Source organism: Carassius auratus, chromosome 9, assembly GCF_003368295.1.
Source record: "Carassius auratus strain Wakin chromosome 9, ASM336829v1, whole genome shotgun sequence".
Lineage (NCBI taxonomy): Eukaryota > Metazoa > Chordata > Actinopteri > Cypriniformes > Cyprinidae > Carassius > Carassius auratus.
In genome coordinates, this window is record NC_039251.1 from 12,631,069 (window position 1) to 12,655,078 (window position 24,010).

At 37.5% G+C, this 24,010-nt stretch overlaps 1 protein-coding gene and 1 non-coding gene across 18 annotated transcripts in view; one reads left to right on the forward strand and one right to left on the reverse strand.

Moving 5' to 3' along the window:
- The window catches only part of LOC113108398 (CLIP-associating protein 1-A-like), a 66,900-nt gene that overhangs the window by 39,298 nt on the left and 3,592 nt on the right, over positions 1 to 24,010 (reverse strand). For all 17 annotated transcript variants that reach the window (XM_026271505.1, XM_026271501.1, XM_026271504.1 and 14 more), the window contains 6 exons: positions 5,874 to 5,952; positions 5,104 to 5,207; positions 4,674 to 4,765; positions 4,394 to 4,469; positions 3,876 to 3,973; positions 1,094 to 1,164 (listed from right to left, as the gene is read on the reverse strand). In XM_026271505.1, the coding sequence (XP_026127290.1) occupies positions 1,094 to 1,164; positions 3,876 to 3,973; positions 4,394 to 4,469; positions 4,674 to 4,765; positions 5,104 to 5,207; positions 5,874 to 5,952 (520 nt within the window). The remainder of the gene's footprint in view (positions 1 to 1,093; positions 1,165 to 3,875; positions 3,974 to 4,393; positions 4,470 to 4,673; positions 4,766 to 5,103; positions 5,208 to 5,873; positions 5,953 to 24,010) is intronic.
- LOC113109406 (U4atac minor spliceosomal RNA) lies at positions 6,991 to 7,115 on the forward strand. Its single transcript, XR_003292971.1, has one exon. It is a non-coding gene; the product is annotated as a U4atac minor spliceosomal RNA (small nuclear RNA).

The window sequence follows — 24,010 nt, forward strand, 5'->3', positions numbered from 1 at the left end:
CGGACCATTGGTTATCATTTGTAAAACTCTCACAGTTCTGATATGGCAACAAGATTCATGACAAATTACTTTATATGAAGCAGTGTGAACCAAGGATCACATTAAAAGCTTTTCAATTTCAAAATCAGCATGACATTATTCCATTAACCACATCAAAATTCAGAAAAAGAAGACAAAGTAAGTCCCTTTGAATCTAACTCAGACAAACACAAAGTGAAAGCACTGCAGCATATAACATGAAAAGTGTCGTTCACTCTCTCCCACTCTCGCTCTATTTTCCTCTCATGCAGGTGCAATTCTAAAGCTGACGCTCACCTTAAAAATGTTGATAGATTGATGTTTTATCTCAATACATTACCTCTGCCTGATTTCACTGACAGTTCAACAAGATTTACAAAGAAAACTGAGAGTCGAAGAGGCGATCACCCAAATAAACAGACATTTCATTTTCCATGGAATGACAAAAAAATCCTTATGCCACAGATGCTGCTTTCAACCACCCACCAAAATGCAAAACGAGTCCAAATCCTGCAACATAATGTGCACAGGGCCGCAGGGGAGAACAGGAGGAGGAGGTGGTGGAGGGGGGTGGGGGGCACTCAAACCTCCCTAATTCTGTATTTCAAACAAACATGTTTCATAGTCTCTATTACTAATAGATCTGCAAATGTTGTGTTTCAGAAAACTAAAGGGTTCATCCGATAAAAATAAAATAAAATAAATAATCATGAAATTCAAAGAGACATGCTTCTGACATGAAATGTATTTAGATATCTTAGCATCACATGTATCCTTCACAGAAAAGGCAATCCCATAACGCACTGTGATTAGCTTATTAAATAAAATCCATCCAAGATGGTGGATGATGCAAGATAAATGTTTAAATAATTCATCAATCTGTTCAAAAAGTATAGATTAAAATAGCAGTTCAATCTAGTTTAAAAAAATCCACAACATGGTGTCAATGTATACTGGGTCACTTATGAGGTTAGGATGATGTAGGAACACAGCCAGGGTAAACACCCAAACTATGATGTTTAAAAGTTTGTTTAGACATTTGAATTCTTGGAATTTCCAAATATATAAATCCTACCTGAACCTGAGGAGAGGATCATGTTCCCGGATCTTTGGACTTCATCAAATCTGCTGAAAATTACATTCAACCTGTAAAAAACAAAAATATAACAAAATTAAAAAGTTTGCTCAGTTACAGAAAAAACAACAACTAGACCTTTAAAAAAAATGCAACTCCTGGAATTGTGACTCGGTGCACAGAAAACAATCCTTAGAAACAGGTGTTGCAAATCTGACAAAAATGCTCTCACCTAGCAGGGTAAATGCTATGAAATGGAAATACCTTTCATTCGGTTACTCCCTTTGTCCAGAGATACCACCTGACTACACTACTATTTGACAAATGCTTAGACTATTAGCTTTGGACATAATTACATGATGACCTAACTCATAAACTATGGACACAACAGACAGTAAAGTACTCGGTTGCTTAACATGTCAGTAAGGTGGTCTAAATGTGCGGTTCAAGGCCAGAACAAGCTACAATGAGGACCAGACTTTTTGCCGTTAGCCATAAGTCTGGCTGAGCGAGACTGGTTGTGATGTAACAGTTGATGTGTCACATTTCAGCATGGATGGTTTTGTGATCCTGTCAGTGTAATGCAAGCTTTGCACCAACTTTATAAGACTCCAAAGCAAACCTGCAAGTCTAGAAGTTAGGTTAGAAGTAGAGGTTAGCCAATCATAACAGAGGTCATTTTCAGGTCTTAAAGGTACAGTACAAAAAAACATCTTGTTTAAAGGTCAAAGAAATAGTTGAGTTCAATACTATTATTCAATGAAAGAAACATTGTAAGTGGATCAAAGAAAAAAAAGTAATGATTTTAGTTACAGTACACTAATGAAGCAATAATTTTGGAAACATTTAAGCATTCTCAAATGACAGCAAACCCTGTGAAACTGAACCACATAGCACCGCTCTCTAAAACTCCTCCCACTGCGGATTCACAAAGCTGTGGATGTTTTCATCCTGTAAAACCCTCTGAGAATCCTTCATCCTTTACATCCCTCTCAGAAGATTGTCTGTACGAGTCAGAGGCAGATCCCCAGAGCCCTGCGCATTAAAGCCGATTCATCATCAGGTTCTTAGCTTCCTGTGAGGGGATTCTACCATGCTGAATCTGGACGGGCTGCCACATTTTTCTGCCTTACAGTGTGGCAAAGAATCATTTTAGGTTATAAATAGGGCTGAGTGATTAATTGAAGGCTCAAAACATGCATTTTGTGATACTGATTAAAAAAAGCAACACTGTGAATAGTTCTCTTACAGCCAAAGTCATTAAATTCTAACTAGGACAAGTAAGTAAAGCCTTGTAATATTAATGTTTAAGAGGATGCTGTTTCCAACAATCATGCTGGTAGGATTTCATTTGAAATAAGGACATCCCTGATGATAACCACTGACAAATGCAAACGTTTAATCCCACAAGTCCATCATTTCTGCTTTACAAAGTGTCCCACAACAGAATTTTGAATTGCAAATGAGACGGGACGCCTTTTACTGCAGTTTGAAAGAAGGGAAATGCTGCTCGCTAAACCCTTATGCACTATGGTGTTCAAAAAGAGATTTCTTCCTCTATTCACTTCTCCCATGCAGACTGACTGCGTGCCTCTAAATTAAGCTGAGAAGATTTGAATTTTGCAGATATATGCATGGCAGTCTTTAAAAAACAGCAGCACTGAAAAACTGTCAGGCTGTCAGTGTGCTTTAGACTCAAAATGGATACTGAACATTTGGAAAATTAAAACTTGGGCTTAATTTATGCTAAATGTGGGATTTAGTGAGAAAGCAATGAGAGTTTGATCCTTTCATAGATCCCTCCAAGGGCCATTTTAGTTGTGTGGCTATCATTTTTAGTAACAGCATTTGATCCAGTCCCAAAGAATTTGGGCACAGATGCGCATGAAGCCAACTGAGAAGGCAGCATGGAAATGAATTAGCATTAGCTTAAAATATTTTTGGATGAGCCAAATGATTGTATTGATAAGATCTAGTGAATTAACTCAAATATCCTGGAGCTGCAGTACACATACTTTGTTTGTGTGACGTTGTGTCCGAAGTCACCGCAAACTGTTTTCCCCAGGCATGTTCCAATTGAGCCTGCCCTCAAAAGTCTTAAAACTATAACCACTGACAAGATCAGAGAAACAGATGCCTGCATGGTCCCCTGGAGACATGCACAGATTTAAGTGGGAGGGACATCTAACAGATGTTACAACCACATTCAGACCACAAGCAAATGCTGACATGCCTTCCTCCTCTCCATGAACTTCAGTCAACTCTTGCTGTGCAGTATCATGGCTGGACGCTTCCCTTTGCAGGCTCAAGCCCATCGAGCAAAACATCTGAGAGGTGCACTATGAATGCCATACTTATCTAAATGCTAAATCACAAATTCGGTAGGTTTCAGCTGAATAACATAGGCTAAAGGCTTTTAGCCGCTAAAAGTACATTAGTCTCAAGTTAGAAGGCATTTTCTGATTCTGGGTCTACAGGGAAATTAAGACCTAATGACCTGTATGAATATCCACTAAGAATCATTACAGCACTAATAGAGACTGGTTCATGAATGTTTTCACTCTGTTTTAGAAACACTTACTAGTGGGGTAAAATATCTGTCTAAATTTATCAACGCCTGATAGAAGTAAATGAACAGATGCAGTGTATATCTAGAGGGGGGAAAACAATCAAAATAACACGAGTTCAAAATTAAACAGAAATCCATATAAATTAGAAAAGAGTAATGCTGATGCACTGTCTGCGAATTGACAGAGAGTTAATAAAAATGGGAAGAGCTTACCTCGATTGCGGCAGTCCTTTTTTACTGAGGTCAATCCTAACCTTCTCTCCAACATGTCTGTATATTTCCACAAGGCAGTTCATGGCCGCATCCCGAACCTGGGCAGATAAATGGATAATCCACTCAATTAGAAACTTGATCATTTAAAATTGATCATTTATAAGCTTATATAATATATTATCAATGATAAGAAATGTTTTAGGAGGACAAACAAATGCAAACACCTTAAATACAAAGCAATTGCACTGCTTTTTTAACGTTTAAGCCGCTGTTTGAAATGCTTTCCACTGCATCTGTTAACAATATTTATTCATACTGTAAAATCTATCTTCACTTAATAAAAACAAATGTATACTTGTTAAACTGTATTTCCACCAACTCCACATCCAAACCCACCACCAGAGGTCACTATAGCTTTGTGTAATGTTGCTACCTTCGTCCATTGTTCTGTAAAAAAGCCATGTCATGCAGATCAGAGTTTAATCTCGAGTGTCTTAGATCAAGACAAATGCACATACCTGACTTGTGGGGTCTCCGAGTAGATTACATATATGTGGTACAATTTTGCTCAGGGTTAAGCCTTGGGCACCGTATCTGAAAAATGGAAGCAATAGCGACAGGGTTCAGCCAAGTTGAGCTTTAATGGATTATCCTAGAAGAAAGTGCTGCTTCATTTTTAATAACTTAATATCTATATTCAGCATAGACAAGTGGAAATTTGAAACAGAAGTCAATGTAGGTTATATTTATGTTGCATGAAAGTTACAATATCCAGACTGAAAGGACAATTAGACTTACGTGTTCAGAGTTGAGATGAGACAGAGACACACTCCCTCTCTGGTCCGGTTGTTTTTGTGTTTGAACCCCCCCAACATTCGGTCCCATATGTACTGTGAAGACAATCCAAATGTAATACTTTCAGTCTAATACAATTAAATGGCAGCTAATCTCATTATGAGACCTCCCACCAGCTTTTCATGGAGCTAAGAGTTCAATTCATTAACTAAATGAAATCCTATTTAAAATGCCACAAAGGCGTCTCACAAGGGTACTTCTTAATGGAGCAGGTTGTTCAGATCTTACATTATGAATATTGTTTAGGCTGTCATGATATTTTAAAACAAAGGTAAAATGAAGAGACGTTCACACAACAGGACAGCAGTGTTAGCTTTAGAATGAACTGAACATCCTGGAATTAATATTTAGGCTACATTAAGACAAAAACTACCTGAGGTGTAGCTGCCAGCTCCATGATCTTCAGCAGAAGGGTTTGATCATGGTCTCTGACTTGATCTTTGGCATCGCCTAACCGATCTATCAAGCTCGGTAAAACTGGAGATGGACAGAACAAAGATTAGATATTAGGGATGTGAGACCTTCTAATTAGTTTATAATGGGTACATTTCTCTAAACACCTGGGAAACTTCAAATGATGAGACCTTCAGATTACGTAATAAAGGGTATATTTCTCACAGCAGACAATCTGAAGATTGACCGTGATTGCCATGAAATTCATTGATGAATTCATGATGATTCAGTTAATTTGTAACAAAAGCAGTGTTCGATGACTGCAGCAGTGATGCATTCAAAGCGGATGAATTTTTAGAAGCAGCTTCTCAGAGGGTTTTAGTGTATGCTGACAGTTTTAGCACTTAAAGTATAACACTCTGTCAGCAAACTTTCTGCAGGAAGTTGTGTCTCTTCATTTAAGCACCACTGCTTAAAAAGTAATTTAAAAAAAAACATGGTTTGGAAAATGGATTCATGGTGTACTCGCTTATTATACACATTTTTCTACATTTTGAACACAAACAAAGTTACGGAACGCAGCTCTGATTGGTTGTTTTTTACCGGGAATGATGGAGTTTCTGCAAACTGCAGCTTTAAGATAGACTATAACATGAAAATAAATTGTCACACAATGATCCTTATTGTTTCAGGTAATAAAATCTGACAAAATGAGAAATTGTTACACATTTAAGACAATAATATTCCTACCTGTACCAACTTGGGGCCGAAATCGGTCCTGTAATCTCGTCACTAAGGCAGATAGAAGGTCCATTCCCAACAAAGCCAACTAAAAGATGAAAAAGCATCAATGTTAACAGAGACAAAAACTGTGTGTGCATTTTTATTACATTTAAATGTGTTGTTGCAATATACAAAAATATTTAATTAGCTTTAGAAATCTTTAAGCAACATTATTATGTTATTGTCAATTCAGAATATCACAAAGAAAATAGAAAATAAGAAGGCAAAATTAATGAAATGGCTGCCCATCCCCCCCAAATCAAATGAGTAGAGCAGAGGATTATGGGTAAAAAATGGGTCATCTGAGTCTAAATGCGCAATGCAATGGACTATGGATAACAGACGAATTTCAGATGAATACAAAATAACATATTTCCATAGTACAAATATGAATACTAATATTAGAAACACAACACATTCACATACTACCTTAAGATTAGTATGCTAAACAAGACCTTAGACTGAACAAGTAGTGCAAAGGATTATGGGTAACCATCTAGAAATCCCAGTCTGAGTACTGCAAAGGATTATTGGTAAATCCCTAACATCTCATTTATTTGTTCCTTTCTCAGCCTTTTTTTGACATTAATGCCACAGTGTTCCTTTCCAGTAAAGTTCATTAAACATATTTAAACATATTTCACGCCAATAGTCAACAATTTGGTCTCTCTTTTATTCCAACCATCACAGAGAAGATTGGTACTAGGGCTGCACGATATTGGGAAATATATTACATTTTCATTTTAAATGATTTAAACATCGGGGCTCGCTTGCTCATTCTCGCTCTCTCTCTCTATCTCTTTCTTGCACACGCGCGCCCTCTCTTTCTCTCTGCACTGTCAAAACTTTCACCCTATGATGGTTAAGCTGTGCAATTAATGCCGAATCACATTCGCCAAGGGCCGGGGAGCAGCTGGCCCGTACAGATAATGAATAACGGATCAACTATGACAGCCTACATCGCACATCCTACGATGTGACTATCGTGGATTCGTACATCGCGATATCGATGCTTAAATGACACATCGTGTAGCCCTAATTGGCACAAAACAAACAAACTGCAAACGCTCTGCCCAGACACTTAACTTCCCTTGTCATGGGGTTGAGGACTATCCAATGAGCGAAAAGCAAGAACAGGCCTGCTAACACAATATCAACACAAATGCATCACCTGACTTCAAGTCAGATAATGGTGCAATTTTTGGCAACCCTTAAATAAGGTTAATGATAATTGTAAAGCTTCATAAACTAATTTTCAATAAAGACTGGGACTACCTATTTGCTCCACCAGTGGAAAAAGGGGGAGTGTCTGGGAAACCATTTTGAACACAGTCATTATTTTTGCAGTTTCCTTTAATTTCACGTTCACCTCCTGTCATTTGTTTAGTACTGCCCTCTTGATTTATTTTATGTATTTAAGCAGCTGGGTTTGACTCTAATATGTCTACTATAACAAAGTACTGATCCTTTGTTCTCACCCATACCGAAAATGACTGTAATTATGCTGGTGACACCCAGGACTGTTACACAGATAAACCACATCAGCTGAGAAGGGTATTAAATGCCTTAGAGGAGGTGTAAAAAGGCAAGTCGTATCATGAGGCACTGGGTAGCACACAGTTGATCACACACATCCTCAAAGATGAAAACAGATTTAGCCACTTTCTACTATACAAACTGTTCAAAGCTTTGGGGTCAGTAAGTCTTTTTTTGTTAAATAAATTAATACTTTTATTCATAATTTTATGCATCAAACTGATCAAAAGAGACAGTAAAATATCTTTTTATCTTACCAGAGGATTCTATTTTTTCAACAGTGCTGTCCATTTGAACTTTCTATTCATAAAAGAATCCTGCAAAAATGTTCTTAATATTTCACAACATTATAGCAGCAACCGTTTTTAGCTGTTTTTATAATAACAATAAGAAGAAATATTTCTTGAGCAAACCAGCACATCAGAATTACGATCATGTGATACTGAAGACTGGAGCAATGGCTGCTGAAAATTCACTGTCGACATCATAGGAATAAATTACAATTTATTACAACACAAAAACAGTAGAAAAATATTATCAAATAATTGGTTAGCATAAGATATTTCTTTCAAAATAAAAAAATAAATCCTTTTAACTTGCTAAAAGATCTGTACAAAAGCACATACAACATAAAACTTTTTAGATATTTCTTATAAATCATTTTATGATTTAATAGAAACATATTTTGTTATATCTGTAGAGCAATAGGAATTACCACTGTTTATGAAAGTGGTAAAAACTGTATTTTATTTTAGTTAGTTTTGCCAAACAAACATTACAGTTTTAGTTAGTTATCTTTTTTTTTTTTTTATATATGCCTCATTTTCATTTTTATTTCAGTTAACCACAATGTTTTTACCCAGCTAGATTCAGTTTTTTTGTTCATTTTTGTTAACGATTATAACCTTGGACCCCTCCAAATCTGAAATTTCTGTCCCTTTGGGTGGGAATTTAGAATTACCCCCTGTAATTCGAACTATGATCTCTCTGTGCTTTCTTTTGCTTCATTCCTTCCTCTGTTTTCTCGTTAACTCTTCTGCTCCAAGCTCAAATCAACACCAAAATAAACTATTACATAAGTCTAAGCAGACTCCGTCACACCTGGACAGACAAACAGTGAATAGCAGGAGAGAGGAGGCATGTATCTGTCAGAACACACTAATGAGACAGAGATGTTTAACGGATATGTGCTCATTTCCCTGGTTTCGTCATCTTCATTTCATACTACTTTGCTAATCAGTTCAACAGCGCCTGAACATCCCTTGCTAAGACAGCGGTGTTCAAACTTTTTTGGTGTATGTCCCATTTTAAAAGGGGTCATGTCATGAGGAATCAGATTTTCCTTGATAGTTCATTGGAGTAATAATAATAAATTTTTGTAAAAAAAAAAAAAAAAAGATTCTCAATCAGAGGTTCAAACACGTGGTCATGTATTATTATACTATTATTAGACTGTTTCATTGTCTAAATATAGATATCTAAAATATATACTACCTTCCTTGTTTCAAAATTAAGCTATAACACAGGATGTTACAGATGACAAATTACATTTTAATTTTACCAGTCAATTGTATTACGATTGACTTTTCTTTTTAGCATCTTGCATCCTGAAAGCCCTGTTATGAAAGCAAAAACTCATTCTGCATGAATGTCTAACTTGGATCAATACGAGTTTCCTATGAAAAACAAGAAAGGTTCTGAATCAAGTTCACCTTTGCATCTTTTTTTATAGTCTACATTTCCTGCAACATTTTAGCCCTAGACAAACTGCTTTTTTTTTTATCTACCACTGTTCAAAGGTTTGTTGCCAGATTTTATTTTGTTCAGTTTTTCAAAGTAGCATTTTATGCTCACCAAGGCTGCATATACTTGAACAAATATACAGTAAAAACAGTAATATTGTGAAATATTACAACTTAAGATAATCGAGACAAGAGAACATACAAAAACCATAACTATTGAAATTGCTATAAAAAAAGGGTGAAAATATCTATAAATCTGATACGACTCCATGAAAACCTCTGCACTGCGATTTCTTTGGTGGTGTGTTACCAGGATCATTCCAGATTGATGTAGCTGGTAAAATAAGCTTGTCCTAGATCCTCACAGGAACAGCGTCCTCATTAGGCCTGTCCAAATGGGAGGAATTTATCCAGGCCAGTGAGACTGCAGGGCACAGGGTGAACACTGTCTGTTGAGGTAATCAGTGTTCAAACTGAAATACTCCTGAAGACTATTATGAAAGACTGTATGTGAAAATAAATAATGTTGGTAAGTCTAACAAAAGTCTTACCGGCCATGCTTTGCTGAAACTATCAGGTCTCTTATTTTACTTGCATGAAACTGAACTCTAGTTAACTTTGTTTCATTTCCAACAACCACTATCGATCATTATGTCAACTCAAACAGGAATCTAGTTTTGCTTCTACGCTGGTTTGCTCATTGGTGCCAGCTTTGTGAGTATTCTCTGTGATTTTCCACGAGTCAAAGAACAACAGCTGGGATGAAGTCAACAAGACCAGACATGGATGCAAGAAATAAACATATGTCGGCTCTCCATGTGCTGAGCCATTATTATTATTATTATTATTATCATACCTTCCACCACACCACCACCAAGATTAAGTAATGGCTATGCCCTCTACATTAGCTTCATATTTTGGGAGGATTTTGAGTTCAAAGGCTTTTATTAGATAATCTGGTCTCAGGTCGGTGCTTGAGGGAGATTCGAGCCCATCTGTAATATAAGAATAATGTTGCACCACAGCTGTTCTCAAGTAGTAGAGTGGCTCCCTGAGTCACCGGTAAAAAGGGCCTGAGGGACATCAGATGTGGCTAAGTGGAATCCGAACAGAGAAAACGCCTACGATACTGTAGGATAAATAGAAAGTCACACCACACCAGCATAGAAAAAGAAGCACGGATAGTGTACAACACCTGTATCACCAGACACTTTTCCTGCTTTAATTTATTTTGAGAAACGGCTGAAATGAGAAGTCTTCTCATCCTACGCAATATAAATGCCTCCCACTACACTTTTGACTGACTCTTTCAATACTGCACAGTCAAGTTTTTTTTTTTTTTTAGCAACCCTCTACACTGGGTTTAACGAGTAAAGCACTTACATATGCAACTAAATCTTCACTTTGGGCAATTAAATTACGTCTAATATTAGCTAGTTAACTCTACAATAAGTAAATCCACTTTACCAGCTAATTACTCTTTGACAGCACTTTCACAGGATATAAAAAAAAAAGTTTGGGAATTCCTGGGCTCCATGTGAGTTGTTGGACCAACACTAGCATCTCTAATAGATGGTATAGGCTAGGTAAAGGAGTGCAATTATTCATAATACAACGGTGGACTAAAAACACATCAGGGGAGCTGTTAAGATCTTCAGAGAGCTCATGGGACCGATTACTGCAGGCATGATCTCTATCAAAACAACATGCACAAGCCACGAGGAACTAAATCACTTACATCAAAAACAAAAATCACAGCAACATAATGTAACTGATGTAACGTGTTTACTGTTTGACACCAAGGCTGAAAGGTTATACAAGAATACACAACCAACAATAATTAAAATTTCAAATTAAGAGTGAAGCATCGTTTAAAGTAACAAAAACATCACTATCCTTTCTTTGACCCGTGTGACCACTATTTAACCGCATCCATATTTAAACATGCATAAATTTGAGAGAGCTTATCAGCACTGCCCTGATCCCGACCCCATCACCTTCCTCTTTATATAAGAGGGAGAACACACAGCACCGTCCACACACACGCTGTCCTCACAGAGATCACTGTGGTTCACTGGGCTGCAGAACTGTCTACGGGCTATTATTTAAAACCTTCAGACAACAGCTCTCATATATCAACAGCACTGAACACACTTATCCTCTGTGAAATGAAAAAAAAAACCAAACAAACAAAAACAATCTCATTACTTGTTAGTACAATAAATGTTGCTGTGCTGCTCTAAAGCTCTTCAAATTAACCAGCCCTGCAACGCTTTAAACAGCTTGTGGATTTTGATAATGGCGTCACTAATAAACTCTTTTTTTTTTTTTCAGAAAAACAAAACAAAAACAGCTGCTGAAGAAACACCCAGAGGAAAAGAAACAACTTCATTTTCTGAAAATTAACCCTTTACAAAAAAGTACTATGGCAGTATCACTGGACAATGACCGTATCTGATAGTACACGGATAGCTTGGTACTAAATCGTTATATCAATTGTACATGGTATTTACATATTACTCCAAAGTATTTTAAAGAAGACAATGGTTACAGATTTTTTTTTTACTTTATTTCTGGTTTGTTCATTTCTGCACATTTCCCATATGGTGAAATATATATATTAGTGATGTCTAAATTAGCGTTAGAGTTAACGAAGGAGAAATCCAATGTCTTTTGAAGTGGACGCACACACCACCTCAAACGAGTGCAGAAACGGTGACGATGGAGCTTCAGTAGAACAACAGTGAACGGCGGTCAGATGAATGTTCAGACCACGTGTCTGTAAAAAATGTGCTCTTTAACTGAACGCACAAATGAGGCGGTGCACTCTAGCCTGTATCATTTCATATTAAAGCGTGAATTAAACAGAGTATGCGTGTCAGATCCCTCTTAATGTAATAGCAGCCAAATAACCTAATAACCCAGCTGCTATGATGTGTTAATAAAAGAACAAAAGAAAAAAAGAGGAAATAAACTGTTATAGCTTACAGATTTATATATATTTAATTTAGAATTGAAATGTCAATGTGAAATGTTGTGGCAAATCAACTTTAATGGCATTCAAAATTATATATTTTTTTGTGTGTTTTATTTTTCATTCATTTAGGCAAAATAGTGTAGAATGTTATTATCTGCATAAAATTAAAATAATTATCAGCTTATTGGTATTGGGTAGAACTGCAATACCATGCAGCCATACAAATCACCCAGTGTTGCTGTGCAAGTAGACTGACAAGAAAGCCACTGAAAGTCAAGCAGTATCAGTATCAGAGTCCAACTATGACAACCCAAGCATTTCCTTTTCCCTCACAATAACATGGTACACAAGCCTACACTTAGAGGTCAGAGGAAACTTTCCAACTACTTAGAATATACACTCAAGAATGCCCTCAGGGCGAAGCGGGGGCTGTTTTGACACAGTGAGAAAGGAATGTGGACAATCCTTGCCAAAAAAAAAAAAACCCAGAACCCTGACGCAGGCAGAACAACTACAGCTGATATCCAGCAAAGAGCATTTCCTCTTATCAAACACACGCATACCGCTTTCACGACAGCAGGTGCTTACCAATGCAGGAAATCTGAAGTCAGCTGAGTGTGCATGAGTGTAGTGTGTGCGTCAAAGGCAACTTTCTCTAATCCATCAAGTTGCTGGGGTGTCCAAAGCAAGTGTGTGGTCTGTACAAATACTGGTAAAAAGGCACGGCATGGACGCCAGCATGGTTCCACTTTTAGATAGCCTCTCTAAAGCCCCTTTCACACTGCACATTGGACCTGGAAAATTAACGGATTGCCTTCTGTGTGAAAGCAAACATGTCCCGGGATTGATCGAACCCAGGTTGGAGACATAGTTACATTGCTGGGTTCAATCCTGGAATGAGCACAGAACTAATGCCATAAAGGGTGTGTCTTAGTGATGACGCATGTTATGTATGTGCAACTCTTTTACCAGGTGTTTTGAAGGCAGATCAACATTCGCAACAAAAAAATGTGCGCAAACTGTAATAAAGCAGAGCTCAGGTAGTTCCTCACTTTCAGCACTGAAGCGGAGATCATTCACCAGTTTAAGTGAAAGTTAACGTGCCTAGCGTTTTCGACTCGTACATTACATGGTCACACCCTGATGTCACGTGTCATTATGGGACCTTTACCGGTTGTGCGTGAACGCATGCACAGATTCCGGGAAATCACTGGCAGTGTGAAAGTGCAAGATCTAACGATCTGGGAACAACTGCCAAGACAAATTATTATCTGGAATCTCAGTGTGAAAGGGGATAGAATAACACAAATTTGAATACTTCAGCAGTGAGAATGATGCTGGCTCAGCAAAAGACTGTAACGTCTTAGACAAGTAGCATATAGGTAAATGACCAAACACCGCAGACAAGTAGTATATATGTGAATGACAGAGACATAAACATCTGTCTAAACCAGGGTTCAGCAACCTTTTCGGCATGACGTGCCATCTTTATTTTTTTCTTGTAAACCACTGTGCCACAGCGTGTATTTCTGACTAAATAAATGCAGCCTGGGTGAGCATAAGAGACATAAAACATTAAAGGATATTCTAATTTCCTGCCACTAAAAAGATGCTGTTTGCTGTCCCGCGCTCTCACGGTAGCTGCGGGAACCTGGGGGTAAGGAAAGACAGACGAGGCGAAAGAATAGGAGGTGGAAGGATAAGGAGCGCCAGAGATGAGAGAAGGGAGTTCCAAAAATCCAGTTCCCAGACACACTGCTGCTTGGCCCTCCAACAGCTGGATGAACTCTTCCGCGGCACCTGGTGGCGGCAGTGGATGGCACGACACTCCTCCGCCGATTGGTGGATGGCGATGACAACTATGGTTTTTGGGCAGCTGGCTGGATTCCCCCGTTGCCTGCTCCTCCCCATCCTGAAGGACGGCAGCAGGCTCCAGCCTCCAGGCAAATGGCGCAGACACCTCCGCTCCCTCACGGACGGCAGCCGCCCCTCCACATCGCGGGCAGCCAGCAGAGAGTTCGTCCATCCCCGAACTGGTAGCCCTGCTAGATGACACTGCGGATACACCCCAGCGCAGAGGGATCTTCAGCAGCACGTCCCTCCTTCCCCCCGGGTTTCGGCACCAGTGTAACAATATAAAAACTTCACAATCACGGGGAGGAGGAGGTGGGAACTGGCGGACATTAAAATGAAAACTTTAATAACGAAATCAACACAAAACAGCGTGACAGCCCCTCACGGACAACTGCCATGCACAAACAAAACCAAAACGCAAAATAAAGTCAAGGCCTGCTCCTCTCTCGTCCTTCACTGTCATCACTCCTCTTTTGTATCCTTCCAATCTCCTCCGCGGGACTTGAGACCCGGAGTGAGTGGAGCAGGTGTCAGTCATTTCCAAATCACACCACCGGCCTCGCTCCATTCCCACGGCGTTCGGCCCTGCCCCACTTATCACAGGCAATACAAAACACTCTTATTTATTTTTCTGGTAATCAGATTAAGGCATAAAATTATATAATTTATCCTAATCAAATGAAAAAATAAAAAATTTATTAATATTTATTTTCATTATTATTATTATTATTATTATTAGTAGTAGTAGTAGTAGTAGTAGTAGTAAGTAGTAGTATTGTTGTTACACTCAAAAGACTGCTTAATAGTTATATATTTTGACAGTTTCTTCATGTGAAACTAAACTTATTTTGAAATTTTATTTTGCAGCTGCTGTGTATGTGATATGACGGTAGTTTTGTCAAATTAAACAATAAAATGCTAATTAAGTGGCTCTCAGATCAGCTGGAGATTAAATTTGTGTGTCAGCCAAGCTTGTGTAAACAAAACAGTGCGTCTCACCATCCGCCATTCATTCATTCATTGCGGAAATTATGGCACCTTTATGCGTGATGTCAAATGCGTCCCCAGATTTTTTGTATAGTTTAGTACTATAGAATTTTACCTGAGCATTGCAATATTGCTTTGTTCTTGTCATCAGTCTTTCCGCCTCAATCCGCCATGATAAGCACTGAATGAGTGACAGTTGCGCAAAGTAAATAAGAGGGTGACATCTAGTGGAGAAGACTATTGAAAATATTCACATAAATCAGATCTTATCGATTTGCACAGTCCTTATATTAATGCACAAGCTGTACTCTAAAACAAAACACAAAGACCCTAAAGGACAACAGCAGAGAGCTTAACAGACAGGTGACCTTGGCAGAAACCAAGATCCTGTAGCTAGCTAAAAAAGAATAGAATTACTAATAACATTAGACAGAACTCAGGAGACTGTGGTCGTCACTATGTGGCAGTGGAAGTGTTTTGGTCATTCGTACTGTTGAAGTACAGCTGAATTAACAGCTCTTGACACTCCCTCCCCTACATCTACGTCAGCACCTCTACTACATCCATTCCTTCTCACCGCTCAAGTAAGACTGACAAAGAGATGTCTGCACCAACAACAAAGACGTGCGTTATGCTCCGCTATCAGATCAGCCGTACGGAGGGCTGAACTCTGTATGGGTGTGAAGTTCAGCTCTATTTCCTTCATAGGCCTGGATTAGCTGATAACACACTGGTTGTCCTGCTGTGATGGGGGCTGGTGGAGATACACTAATGTGTATCTAAAGGACTGACAAAGCAAAGTGCTGTTTCATAATAATTTAAAGCAACTAAATAAGTAAGATCTAAAAATGTAAAACTACATTTAAACTTGATCAATATTAGTAGTGATACTAATACAAAGTAAAAAAAATATTACATGGGGAACACTTTACAATAAGGTTAATTACCATAGTGAACATGAGATAAGAATGAACAATACTTCTGCAGCATTTATTAATCTTAGTTGATGTTAATTTTAGCATTTACTAAGGCATTATTAAAATCACAAGTTGTGTTTGTTAACATTAGTTAATGCACTGTGAACTAACATGAACAAACAATGAGCAACTGTGTTTTTATTAACTAACTTTGATAAAGATTAATAAATAGTGTAATAAATGTATTATTCGTTGTTTGTTCATGTTGTGGACTATCATTTTCAACACAAAAAAATCATTGCTTTTCAGTAATTTATAAAAACTGAAACAATTAAAGAATTTGACAGGCTGGTGTTCTTGGCACAGACGTACAATGAAATATATATATTATTTGGTATGATCAAGCACAACTCAACTGAATGAAATGCTAATGCACAAACAAATGGATGCTTAAATGTTCTGTTTGCCATGTAGGCCTTGATAGTTCAGCAGAAGTTTCTGATTCTGAAAGCAAACCATTGATGGTCTACAAGTATGTTTAGTGCTGCTGTTCAGCACCAACAGACCTCATTAGATGCCTCTTCATAAAGGGAAGCATTGATAGAGCACAATGGAAGAAAGAAGACAGAGAGAGAGTAGAGCTGAGCAGAGCGATACAGAATAAGAGATAAATACAAAGAAGAGGGGCCAGAATTAGAAAGAAATCCAGCTCAAACAAGCCAGTAGAATTTCAAAAGGTTTGTAATCTCAGGTAAAACAATGTTTTTAAACATATGATTTGCTGAAACAGAATATAAAAAGGCACAAATGAAATCTGGTAAAACATCTTGATTCTGTAGAAATGTACAGAGCTTTCGGTGTGCACAAATTTGTTATCTAAGTGAATCTCTGACCCTAATAGGTAGTTATGGGATTACACTTGATATTATATGAAACACTGACATCAATATAAAAGGCCAGGATCAATGCTTAAGATCCTTATAACCCTGAATCTGCAATTAAATACATGCACACATAAAGAAACAGAATAATAAAAGTATCCTCTTGTTTATATATACACAAGTAAAGAGTCATAAGAGAGGACGTGACATCCACTCTAACCCTGTTCTTAACCATCATGAAAACGTGAGGATGTAAACGATTATGCATGATGAACTCAGATTAAAACTAGGTGATTATACATCCGTGGGAGGAAAATGATTGAACCCTATTCACTGATCGGGATTAATGATGATCATGTCTTAACATGATCTGAAGCTCATAACTATATCTTTCCTAAGTTTCCAACACAAAAACAAACAATGGCACATGATGAGCTATTATTATGTCATACAAGCACATAGGTCTATTCAGAGGACAGAAAACACTCATTCAGTAAGACAGGGTTACATAAAATGATAGCGCTATTTCCCCCACTATTTAGTTACAATACAGCCCTACACAAAACCACAGGCTGCTCTGTTCATGCTCAAGCAGTGGAACAGCACATCTAATGCAATGGCATTGAAAAAAAAAAATTAAGCACAGGATAAATGGGCAAATTCAGAGCGCCTTTGTGAGATGTTGTTCATGTGAAGTATGCAATTTGTACAAATTGTGATTAAAAACAGAATGCAATGATATGTAAGTTCAATCAAATTTCAATATTTTATTCAGAATACAACATAGATGATATATCAAAATTTTAAACTGAGAAAATGTATAACTTTAAGTGAAAGATAAGTTGATTTTAAATTTCACGGCATCAACACAAATCAAAAAAGTAGGGACAAGGCCATGTTTACCACCGTGTGGCATCCCCTCTTCTTTTTATAATGGTCTGCATACGTCTGGGGACTGAGGAGACAAGTTGCTAAAGTTTAGGTATAGGAATGTTGACCCATTCTTGTCTAATACTGGCTTCCAGTTGCTCAACTGTCTTAGGTCTTCTTTGTCGCATCTTCCTCTTTATGATGCACCAAATGTTTTCTATGGGTGAAAGATCTGGACTGCAGGCTGCCCATTTCAGTACCTGGATCCTTCTACGCAGCCATGATGTTGTTATTGATGCAGTATGTGGTCTAGCATTGTCAAGTTGGAAAATGCAAGGTCTTCCCTGAAAGAGACAACGTCTGGATGGGAGCATATGTTGTTCTAGAACTCTAGAAATTGTTCTAGAAGATATACTTTTCAGGATTGATGGTGCCTTTCCAGATGTGTAAGCTGCCCATGCCACACGCACTCATGCAACCCCATACCATCAGAGATGCAGGCTTCTGAACTGAGCGCTGATAACAACTTGGGTTGTCCTTGTCCTCTTTAGTCCGGATGACATGACGTCACAGTTTTCCAAAAAGAACTTCACATTTTGATTAATCTAACCACAGAACAGTTTTCCACTTAGCCAAAGTCCATTTTAAATGAGCCTTGGCCCAGATAAAACGCCTGTGCTTCTGGATCATGTTTAGATAGGGCTTCTTTTTTGACCTGTAGAGTTTTAGCTGGCAACGGTGAATGGCACGGTGGATTGTGTTCACAGACAATGTTTTCTGGAAGTATTCCTGAGCCCATGTTGTGATTTCCATTACAGTAGCATTCCTGTATGTGTAAGAAGTAGCCCCTGTAAGGGCCCGAAGATCACGGGCATCCAGTATGGTTTTCCGGCCTTGACCCTTACGCACAGAGATTGTTCCAGATTCTCTGAATCTTTGGATGATATTATGCACTGTAGATGATGATAACTTCAAACTCTTTGCAATATTTCTCTGAGAAACTCTTTTCTGATATTGCTCCACAATTTTTTGCCGCAGCATTGGTGGAATTGGTGATCCTCTGCCCATCTTGACTTCTGAGAGATACTGCCACTCTGAGAGGCCCTTTTTATACCCAATCATGTTGCCAATTGACCTAATAAGTTGCATTGGTCCTCCAGCTGTTCCTTACATGTACATTTAACTTGTCTGGCCTTTTATTGCCAAACTCTGATGATTTTGGCAATGAATATTTGAGAGGTTAAAAGCTACAGGAGTTTGAGGAGAGAGGAGAATGGAGGGCAACAACTGGGCAAAGAGACAGAGGTGGAACGTTGCCAACTAAATCAGAGTCTCGTCTTCCAGAAGCTTTAGTAGCTTAAGAGAGACAGACTACAGCAGCCACTCTCTGCATGCAGTCATTCCCCCACTGTATTTCGGTATCCCATCACCCCCTGCGTCAACAACATCATGGCGCTCTCCTGCTGCCAGCCTGCCTCTGTGCACATCACACGCCGTTCAGCGACAGGTAAGTGGGCCGCACGTGCTAGCTATCACACTGCAGTGAGGGAGGGGGGAAATCAGCCGCAGCTGAGGACTGAAGAGTCGGCAGTGCTGTGGTGTTCAAAAACAGAGGATGGAGTGATGGAGTAAGGTGAGGAGACAGACACTACAGGAGCTTGAATAATGTAAACTGACAGAACAGATGAGCATGAAAAAAGAGAGGAAAAACAGAACAGATGAAAGAGACAGTGAAGAGATGGATTAGCCATCGGATATACTGCCATTTAATTAAACTGATCTTCACTTCTAACTATCTACTAAAATCCAGCAATGCATTTATATTATGTATAGTGTTCAAGCAATGATCTTTTTTATTTAGAGCAAGGGTGCTGAAAGCCAATATAAATTAAATATAATACAATTTAAAGGTATAGTTCACGTGAGCCTTCAAAAATCATAATATGCTTAGTCTTTACAGTAACTTTTCAGAAACTTAATGCATACTTGCTGAAAAAAAAAGTATGAATTTCTTAAAACACTATTGACTGTAGTGTATCTTACACAATAGCTGATCAATTCATTATCAATGCTTATCATTTCAAAATGGTCAAATAACATTAGCCTTGCACATATCAATCAAATAATAGTTATGAGGCAAACAATTTCTTTCTAAAAATGTCAACTATTCAAGCAGAAATGTGAGAAAAAATTTAAATAATCACATGTAAATCATTTTAACAAAATTCGTCAGTATTTTTCTTGCATTCATTCTTGCACAAACTGAAGCATGATGACATAACGTGCAGGGTCCACATGTACCACCTACCAAATATAGGATGACTTCACCAACTCAACATTCCAGTGCACGCTGACTAAACAAACATTACAAGAGGTTGTGCGGCCCACTAAACTTTGAGCCTAGTTCAAATGACAACAGCAGCGTTCTCCACTACAGCTGCTGAAAACAAGACATGATACTGATAAATGTTTATCTAGCAAGAACATATTGTGAACTCATGACAATGCTAGTTAAACGGTTTCCTGTCATTTTACCAAGTTCCTCTTATTTTTGTTTATTATTATTAAAAGAAAGCCAGTTGCAGGATGACTTACCAAAAAGCGTCAAAACATCACGGCACATTCAAAAACATTCATTATTCCAGTTTTGCTAGATGCAAATAATTTACTTACAAAGCATTTCAATTCTATAATCTGACATTTCAGAATGAAAATGCAAGGTGAGACTTTTTAATCTGCTGGGAATTGATTCAATCGGGAAAAGTGGTTTCTATAGATTTCTTCTGGAAAAATGTCCACAGGTGAATTGTTCACAATAAGACCAGGGCTGCATTTCCCAAAAGTATCATAAGCCTTGCTCTTAGAAACCATATACACCAATGTTCTCTATCAACTAAAGCTCACAATGCTTCTGGGAAATGTTGGCATGTGTATGAAGTAAATGTGGTCAATTTCCTAGGGATTTAAGGTCTAGGCTAATGTTCTACCACAAAACAGCCTAAGATATAAAGCAATAAGCTGTTTACAAATGATTTAAAGTGAATTTAATTAGCCTGGCAATAGCCATTATGCCAAGAAAGCTTGTGCTCGCTAAACCGTAAACAGACAGAAAAATCTAAAATGCTTTTGTTCAAGTGCGGAAGCAAAACATAAACTTAACAATAAAGGGAGGTGCCATACACAACAGTTGCTTTCTATGAAAGTCACATCTACCCCCCACTGTTATGAAGTCAAGGGTGGTACAAAGGACGCAGGGCTTACATCAGCTCATGAACAAACAAAAAAGACAGTTTCTTGCCCTCCTCATCTCCCCCCTCCATTTTCCTCTCTCCCCAGTCAGACACATTTCCTCTGTAAGATGCTTAAAAGACAGAATGTTCTGCTGATCTTAAGCAACTTGAGGGTTTTGCTACAAATTTTTTTACATATATTTACAGGACTGTGTGACAGATATCAGGTTTCATTGTGTGAAACCAGAGCTGTGCGCCTTTCAGTTTAACTGAGAATGCATGAGTTTAAAATGAGTTTGAATAGAGGTAGATACTTTAGATGCAGACCTGTAATTCAAATATAAGCGGAACTAAAATGGAAAGAAATTCAAAGAAATTTATATATTAGGGTTGGACAATGTCTACAGTGAAACATCGCAAAGAATGATGACATCGCGGGGGTGGGTTGTAGGCTTAGGTGGTGTGCCCAAAGTGTAAATCTGTATTCAGAAAGGCACAGAAAACAAATAACGATTGCGTACCTGTTACATTACAGCACATAAAATTTCACGTAGCCTATCACATTAACAGAGTAAGGAGATGTGTCTGAGGACAATGTCGAATGATTTGCAGATCCTGAGCACCACTGACAAACATCTAATCTTGTGAAATGTGTGGTAGGTACTGCCACTCCACGGCATAAAACAGATTACATGTGATCACGAATCTCGATAGTGATAGTGAAACTAAAAAAAGCGATTCAAAAGCAGTTTTAATTCCAGGCTTAATAATGGCTCCCTGATGCCTGCAATTTATATACAGTATAATTACCCAATGATATAACTGCAAGAGAAAGTACTGAAACTTATATTTTCCTCCCATCTTGGGGGGAGATCACGATGCCGGCTCAACATCGTGATGTCTGTCACTGATGGCATCGTTTATTGGCGCAAACCTAGTATATAATAGTTGTAAGTGTAGTTTGCCACAACAAATATAATTTTTCAGAATTATTTACCCATACACGTCATCATATACACAACATATGGCATGTCCAGGCACAACAGACATTCATTTTCGCTTATTTTTATAAAAAGTGCCAATAATTCTAGCATTGCTTTATAATCTTTATAATAATTTATAATCACTAATCGGCATAAAAAAACTGTATAGAATTAATGAAATATGGAACCTTTTGTTACATAAATTTACTATTAGTAGACTTCTAGCTCAATACATCAAATAATGAACATTTAAATTATAAAGTAAACCATAAAGTAATCTGAAAATATTTTTGTGTTTTTATGGCAATATCAAAACCTTGTTTGATGATCACATAGGCATAAAATAAAATATTCAACAGTTCTGGGAATAAATAAATGTAATAATCAATAGTCAGCATTACTGATTAAACTTGGTCTGGACTAGTTAAACTAAATCCCTATTTGAATTGCAATACAATAAATATTTTTTCCTGCCAAATTTCAAATGTATCATCCAGTGGGGTGTGACCAATTCAATACAAATTCATCATGAACTGAGAGAAAATTTTAAATTCTGAATTTGCCCAACCCTGGCCCCTGGTTAAGAGTGGCATTCATTAAAACTCAGTAAATGGTTGACTTTAAAAACAGGCAGGATGCTTGGGTTAAGATGAATAGACAACTTATTTAAAGGCAACATCTAGAGGCTCAGTGCTACATGTTCTTGCCAAAACAAATTCATCTAGATCCTGCATAGTAAAAGAGTGTTGACAGCATTTTGCCCTTTACTGGCTAAACAGGTCCTTTGGATTGAAAGTCTAGACAGCATTTATGATCACATAAACAGCACTCTGGTGCAAACATGTCAGTACTTGATTTACTCTTTGATGGGGCACAAAAACCTTTATTAATCAGTTTTAAGCTCTACAACAACACCATTAGAATAGACATAACCACAAACGCATTTAATTCAGGTTAACCTATCAGAAATGTGAAGGAATAACCACAATCAACAGGACAAAAGCTTTTTTATAGTGTACAAACCACAAAATGGCGAACTAAAAAGAATATGCAACTTCTGGAAGAGTCAGATAATCAATTCTGTTTTACTACAACCAACACCATGGTGAAGTCAGGGCTGTCAAGCAAGGCTGTCAAAGCTTGTAGAGTAATCGACTTGAGTCAGCATTACTTCAAAGGACAAACTGTTTTCTGAGACGGACACATCACAAGTGAAGAGCCAACCTCACCCAAACCCTGCCCGAAATACTTTCCATATTACACCCAACATCAATTGCTGTATTTGTCAAGGCTGGTGCTTGTGAATAAAATGCAGCATGAGCGAATTCATTTGTTCTCAAGCAGTTGCAACTTGCAAGTGAGTACTTACTGACATCCAGCAAAACCTGACGCAGAACAACACTTTCCTGAAATAACCTCCTAGAATTACTAAGAAAACTATTAGGGTTGGGCAATATATATCAAACAATCATAATATATTCACAATGATTTTGCTGACAACATTACATGAAAAAACCTTGTTAATATTGCAATGATATTCAAGTGCATTTTATTTGGCCATTAAGTTGCTATCACACAAGTTGTACAAGCCTTCCTGGTCTAATGACTTGAAGAATAAGACAAATGTTTAATAAGTATCTCTGATTTAACATTATATACATTCTTGCATATAAAATTGTTATTTATTTTATATATAAAGCTAAATATTTTCTCTACTATATACATGTGGGTTTTATATACATACACAGTACAAACACATATTTTTTTCTTATTTTCAATGTGATTAATCGCTTTGCAAACCTACTACAAACAGCTATAATGAATCAATTCAAGACCAATTCAGCAATTCATTTAAATCACCACTCAAAAATTAAAGCGTGTTAAATATATATGCAAAATCGCTGCAATTTATTACTCTTTTTATTTATTTTTTGGTAAATAATACAATATCAAAAACAGATTAGTAGAAACATGCATTGATTATTTTTAAATGGGGTTTAATTTATTTAACTTTTTTTTCCTTTTCATTTGTACTTTGAATCATTTCAATCTACTTATAGTGTATGTTTTGCTGAAATGAAGGAATGGGAAAAATAATTAAGAAAATACAGATAAATATTGAATTAC